This window comes from Chenopodium album, chromosome 9 (assembly GCF_948465745.1).
Source record: "Chenopodium album chromosome 9, dcCheAlbu1.1, whole genome shotgun sequence".
Taxonomy (NCBI): domain Eukaryota; kingdom Viridiplantae; phylum Streptophyta; class Magnoliopsida; order Caryophyllales; family Amaranthaceae; genus Chenopodium; species Chenopodium album.
In genome coordinates, this window is record NC_137842.1 from 66,069,458 (window position 1) to 66,076,780 (window position 7,323).

Genomic DNA, 7,323 nt, shown 5'->3' on the forward strand with positions numbered 1-7,323 from the left:
AGACCTACAATGCTCTTTTTAGTATTGTATTGATTCGCATGGAATTTTTGCAAAACAAGTTATTGTGCAATTGCCCTTTCCACCCAAACCTACAATGCTCTTTTTAGTATTGTATTGATTCGAGTAGTATTTCTTTTTAATCCTAACTCAGGTACGATGAACAGTTTGCAGGCCCAATTAATGGGAGGAAAGACCTAGCAAAATATTGGACGGAGGTAATGAATGAGCAGCCCATTCCTGAATTTATCAAAGATTCTATAAATGCATATAAAGCCCATGAGAAGGGAGAAGCAGATAAAAGTCTCATTAAAGATGTCAATAATAATGAAGTGAAATCCTCTGATAAGCTAGCATCTAAGAAGTTGATTGCAGATGAATTTGAACCAAGCTCAAACTTTTTACTCTACCGCAAATACCAAAGTGATGAGCTAACATCTAAGAAGTTGATTGCCGATGAATTTGAACCAAGCTCCAACTTTTTACTCTACCAAAAATACCAAAGTGATGAGCCAACTTCTAAGAAGTTGATTGCCGATGAATTTGAGCCAAGCTCCAACTTTTTACTCTACGGCAAATACCAAAGTGATGAGCCAACATCTAAGAAGTTGATTGCCGATGAATTTGAACCAAGGTCCAACTTTTTACTCTACGGCAAATACCAAAATGATGAGCCAACATCTAAGAAGTTGATTGCCGATGAATTTGAACCAAGCTCCCACCTTTTACTCAGTTGATTGCAGATGAATTTGAACTAGCCCTTTTTTTCTACCAAGCCTACTAAAATGAATATGAACTTAGCTCCAACCCTTTGTTCTATGGTTAGGAGTCTTGCTGATTTTACGCCTTTCGTCTTGCTAAGGTTGTCCTTTTTTCTCTTTAATGAGCTTATGGTATTTGTATTTTCATGCGTTTTATTAGCATTGTGTGTATAAAACATTATATGTATATTTCTGTTTGAGTATCATGTTAAGGCAATTAAGCCCATGTAGTGTTTAGCCTTGTCGGGTATGAAATAAAAGCTCATTTGAATGTTTTTTTTTTTTTTTTTTTTACAATTTTACTAAAAATCACTAAAAGAAATCAAAATTCCTCGATAAACAACGTATGGATGTAAATGAGCTGAGCCGAGTCGAGTATTACCTTGTTCATGTTCAACTTCATTTAACTTAGGCAAGTCCGAGCACGATCCTGAGCTTTCAAGCAAGCTTAAAAATCTGTTCAACCTCGGCTTATATAGTACAATACATGTCCGCGAACGGCTTGTGAACAAATAAACAAGTCGATAAATGAGCGAGCTTAGTAATAAACGAGATTTGCACTTTTTACATTTGAAAATCTCAAAATTAGCATAATACTAAATCCTAAATATAAACCTAAGAATTAAATCTTAACTAGAATAGGTCCCGTGCCATGCACGGTAACTTTCATTGTTTATTATTAGTTTAATTATTGCATAGTATTAATTAAAATAATATTATTTTTGTTGAGTGTGTATAATGAAATATAAATACGAAATAGTTAGGGAGTATTAAACATTCTCTAAGAACCTTTGGCCAAAAAAAAAAGAAAGAAAAATGGCAGGAAATTTTTGAAAAGAAGATGATACATGCATGTCATTCCTGGTTTAATTTCACCTTTAATATAATATAATACAATACAGTATATAGTTATAGTTATAGATTTATGAGTCAAAGTCAATTTGATGCAATATAACGTAAATATTTTTTTTAAAATTTCGTACTATAAATTAAATCCATTGATTATAATATATTATATAAAAAAAAATCATTTTAAGCAAATAATGTTGATATTACTAATAAGAATCTTTAATTTCTATTATAATATATAAATTAAATATATATAATTTTAATTGTCTTCCATAAGTTGTCGATCAAAAAGATATAAAAAGAAAAATCAAGTTAGAATATATTTATTTCAGGAAAGTGGTTTTTGGAGGGGAAAAAACGACATCAGGAAGTGACATGTGTCATTCCCAGTGTCTGTTTTAGTATTATGTTATAGATAAATTATTAACAAATTTAAGAATTAAGAGTTGTTCCTGAACAATCTTCAACTGAGCTCGAACCCGAATAGTTTATTGACTCACTAGTGGAAAAAATCTCATTCGTAACAAGCTATTCGTAACGAGCAAAGCTTTGCCCGTTACAATTAAGATATTCGTAACGGGCAAAATAGTGTCCGTTACGAATACTTATTTATTCGTATGTAACGGGCAAAATAATGTCCATTACGAATACGTATCTAATTGTAACGGACAAATTAGTGCCCGTTACAAATAAATAAGTATTCGTAACGGACACTATTTTGCCCGTTACGGATACTATATTACACGTAACAGGCATATATTGTGCCCGTTACAAATGCCCAAACTTGGCCCAACGAATTAGAGGAGCCCAGTACTTGGCTTTTTAGGGTTTCACCCAAATGCCCAAACTATGCCGTCATTCGCCTCTTTCTCTCTCATCAGTCCCTCACTCCCTCTCTCTCTCCTCTCCTCTTCTCTCCTCCCCGTAATTCAACAATCTTCCCCATCAATCTCAGGCCTTCTCTCTTCTCATTTCAAAATCAGGACCTTTCTCCTCTCCTCCATCAATCTTCCCCTTCCATTGGAGAAAAACAGCGAGATGGAACGACGAGAGAGAAAAATGGTTAAATTGACGGGGGTTGCGCCGGATCTCCTTCAATCCGCCCTTCCACCGCCTTTCGCCGCCCTGCTTCTCCGCTTCTCCTTAATCTAACCCGCAATTCTCGCCGCCTCTCTTTCACTAACCCTAGGTACCAATTTTTCAATTTACTGATTATTATTTTTTATGTTTGATTTTTTTAATATACGGGTTTGTTTGATCTTAATTTGTGTGACTTGATTTGGATGATTGATGGGTTTGTGTTAATTTTTCTGGATATTTTGTTGTGTATATTAGTTAATTTAAACATTTGAAATTACCTGGGTTTTTTTTTTTTTTTTTATTTGATTAGTTCTTTTTTATTTCATTAATTTTGATCTATTTGTTGTGCTCTATTTCTGTTTTACTAGATTAATTAATTTAAACAGTTGAAATCAGTTAGGAAATTTTGAATTGATTGATTGATAAATTGAATTTTCAGGGTTTGTGATTTTGTGTTTCGAATCCTTGTTTTTGTTGTAAAGTTAGTAAATTTTACTTGATTTGGAATTTTATGGTTTATCATGTTAGGGTAATGATCTGTTTTTATATATGTAATGTTGCAAATTGATAGCTTCTGCTGGTTTGTTCATCTAATTAGGTTAAAAAAAGTAGTGGGTTTTGTTTAATTATCATAATTCATGCTATATTTGAGATTTTAGGGAGGAATTTAGTATATAGTTGAATTATTAGTGATGATTTTGTGAAATGGATGGTGTACAGGTGGGAAGAAATTTAAGAAGCCACGTCGTTCTAAGTTGTAACAAGATTTAGGTCTGTTGCTTCATTAAATTCATCAGATTTGTTATTGCTGATGCAAAACTAGTGCATTTAATGATCGTTTTAAACAAAGATTAGATGTCTTAGTCCTAAGACAAAATAGTCACTTTGCAGCATTACTTTTATTCAAGGAGTAATTATAAAAGTAAAAAGAGGGTTGGTGGGAAACAGATTTGAGTTCATCATATATTCTTGTGAGTTTTGCTCAGTTAGTTTAGGACTTAGGTTCATGCTTTTTTTTACCTTAAGTATCTGTGAAAGCCTATGATAAATGAACACTGGCTGTGGTTTGCAATTGTTTGAATTTTGGTGTACTATTTTTAAGTGGAGAAAAGCTGCTAATTGAATTATTGGGTGCAGAGTAAATTATAATTGGGGGACATATCAGTCAAACATCTGTATGTGATGTGTATTGATCTGTTACTTTTACTTTTTTTATTTTGTTTTTTTTATGCTTTGTCCTAGATATTAGGCAGCCATTTCCTAATATCTTTCTTTGTATCATATTATGTATTATTGTCCTAATCTCATGTAATATACAGGGGAGGTTTTCTAACTAGATTGGACATCTTTCAAGTTCAAGCAAGTGACCTGTCTGGTAGTTCTTTGGAAAACAGTCCTCATAGTTTTAGAGATGATCAAACTCAGGCTAACAGCACAAATGCGGGCATTGAAAGTACTCATGTACCAAATGATCCTCAGGTTGAGGTTGTTCTTGATGGTGCTCAAGTACAGAATGAGCTTGCAAATGAGATCCTAGATGATGCTCAACAAAATGAGTCTACAAATGAGATCTTGCTAGGACTTGTGAACAAAGGGATGTTGAAGGAAATGCTGGTGTTGGTCCATCTGCTGATGTAAATCAGTCGAGAGAAGGCAGTGGGCACATTAATTTACAACAATTGGAAGTTCAAGCTGAAATGATGCTGGAGCTTGCCTCAAATGCGGAGAATAGATTAGAGACAGTTACTAGTGGGCTTGCTGTAGGTTCTTCAGACGAGGGCTACTTGCTAATGAATTCTCAAGAACCTTCAAGAAGCGGAAGCGAGGAGCGTACTAATAAATAAACTGCAGCTGCACTATAATAATAAGATAAGCATGTGATGTCTGGCAGGTTGGAATACCTTGTTTTAAAAAATGTTGTTAGTCTGTTATAGTATAATCACATGTGCTCACTCATTATTGTATATGTCGATGTTCTTCCGCAGGAGTGCTTTTCTCTTGTATGCCACCATAAGCTGAATCAAATTTCTTGTTCTTTAAAAAATGGAGGAAAGTGAGGCTTCAACTGTTCCTGATGGTGAGTTGATTGGAATTAAGTTCGGCCATGCGAGCGATCATGAAATTGTGAGTAGGCAGCTCAATTTTTCTGTCATATGCTTTATGTGTGTCATGATATTACAATGCTGCTAGTTAGTTTGGTCGGTTTGCATACTTCATATATTCTCTTTCTTTTTTAAATTTATCTATTAATCTTGTATTGATATTCATTCCTCCTTGGTGATTTTATAAAGTATTATCGTTGCTCTGTATTAGCTTCTTAGTTTGGGCATATCCTGCTGTCCAACTTGATTTAGGTTGTGATTTGTAAATTGGAAATCTTTTTATGTTTCCTGCTGAAATCAAGCCTCTACAAAAGCAAAGGTACACCCTAGTGCTGAAAAATAATAGGTGGGAGTCTTTTCTTTTGAAGCGTAAAGAGTGTAATATAGTTTGGTTAATTGCCATGGAATTGTACATATATCCGCTTATTATATTATTTGTATATTGTGGTTGTGCAAGAGATGGACAACTATAGTTTCTTGTTTTTCTGGTTATAATCTGCTACACATCAAAAATTTTGTTTTTTTTTTTTCTCTAGTACTAATGGACTAATGGTACAATTATATTAAACTATGTAGTATGGATCCAATCATTTATATGTCTTCTATTAAATAAAGATACTTGAGTAGGTTACTGAAATTAAATTAAGCTTAATTTCAAGGTAAAGACTAAGAGGTGCTTGATATTTATTGAGTTATTCCAATAGGGAGAAAGGTCAATGTCTGGGGTCACCTAGTAGATATTGAATAATGCGAAAATTTTCACTAACCGACTAATCGTATGCTTTTCTCTCCCTTCCCACCCTTGTTGAATATTTTAGAGAGTAGTACTCCCTCTGTTTTTTAAAATCTTTTTGTTAGCTTTGGTCAACCAATGTCTAATATGATCATTATTTAGTCCGGGAATTTATTATCGTGTCAATGATTGATGACCACTTATCAAATCATCAAATAAGCTGTAAATTCTTTTTATTAACGTTTTTTTGCTTCAACTTTTATGAATGTGAAAGGATAATAACATGAAGTTATCTTTTCTAATCATATTGTTCTCTAACACCAGCTTATATGCTGCAGAACCTACTGGAGATTTTGCTAATAACTTCCATAATGTGTCGGGAAGAAAGCCTTAGTAATGACCTAAGGCAGATATGAATGTGATTCGTTTAACTTAGATGGGTTGTTGCTGCTGCTCTTGGTGGCTGCTCCTTAGTTGCACTGATGCTGTTGCTTTAGGATGCTACTGTTGTGGCTGACTGGATGTCACTTACTCCAAACATTGTTGTTGCTACTGCTAGTATGCTCTTGGCTAGCTGTTTTTTCGTATTCCATTTTATTCTCGGATTTATTATCATTAGCATTTTTAATTTTACAAGATTCTACGAATTTTTTGAGATGTAAATTTAAAATTTGGTATGCCATATTTTGATAATATTTGTGTGCCTTTGTGGCATGGAAATCAGTATTTGGGTTTTTGTTTGTTAATTATTTATAAATGATAATTTGAGATGTGAATGGAAAAGGAAAAGGGGTATTTAATTTGTAACAAGCACCTTTTGTGCCTGTTACAAATACCCCTAATATTTTGATTTTTCAAGACATTATTCGTAACGGGCAGTCAAAGTGTCCGTTACAAATAACTGGCTATTTGTAACTGGCAGTCAACTTGTCCGTTACAAATACCTGATTATTCGTAACGGACACTTAACCTGCCCGTTACAAATACCTGGCTATTCGTAACGGGCACTTAACCTGCCCGTTACAAATAACTAGTTATTTGTAACGGACAAGTGCCCGTTACGAATAATATTTCTATCCGTAACGGCGGTATTCGTAACGCCCTCTGCCCGTTACGAAAAGCCTATTTTTACCCGTTACGGATAGGCTTTTTTCCACTAGTGACTGGCTTAGATTATTTACACCCGACCCCTATGACAGAACAAGGAAAAGTCATGTCTTGGTCCGAGTGGGAATATCACGAGAGAATTCAAGTTTATCTCCTAGATAAACCTATCATGTTCAAAATATAAATGAGGGGGCAAACTTGGCAATATAAACAAAGGAGGCGAACAACTCTAGCAGCACGACGGAGGTGGCTGATTTTAGCTAACGACGGCGGTGGCTGATTTTGGCTAATAACGACGGTGGCTTGAATGACCAATCAAATGGAGCGTCGGGTTTGTACGTGTTTCTTTGAATTGGTGAAGTTGGGGTTTCTCCTGCACAAGCGGTGATTGTGAGATATAAATATTCCAAAGTTGCAATTAAAAGTTAACGGAGGTTACATGCGTTGAGATAAACTTATTTCGTTAATAGATAGATTGGGGCTCCATTGTATTTGTCATCATTTTTTTCAGTTAGTACAGAGTATAGTACAACTTAAGTCACTCCACTGTATCAGTCCACCATAACTTCCAACGCCATCGTTTACACGTTAACTGTCGTCGCCACCAGTTCTCGGCGCAATAATCATCATCATGACTTCGCAAACTGTTCATCGTCGGTTGGTATTCTCAACTTTCTTTTTTCAATTACAATGC

The 7,323-nt window shown here is 34.6% G+C and overlaps 1 protein-coding gene across 2 annotated transcripts in view; it reads left to right on the forward strand.

The window, feature by feature from the left end:
- LOC145558828 (uncharacterized) overlaps nucleotides 1–1,042 on the forward strand; it is a 159,220-nt gene extending 158,178 nt beyond the window's left edge. For both annotated transcript variants that reach the window (XM_081620171.1, XM_081620170.1), the window contains one exon: nucleotides 165–1,042. In XM_081620171.1, coding sequence (XP_081476297.1) covers nucleotides 165–734 — 570 coding nt within the window. In that variant the 3' untranslated portion in view covers nucleotides 735–1,042. The remainder of the gene's footprint in view (nucleotides 1–164) is intronic.
- The last annotated feature ends 6,281 nt before the right edge of the window (nucleotides 1,043–7,323 follow it).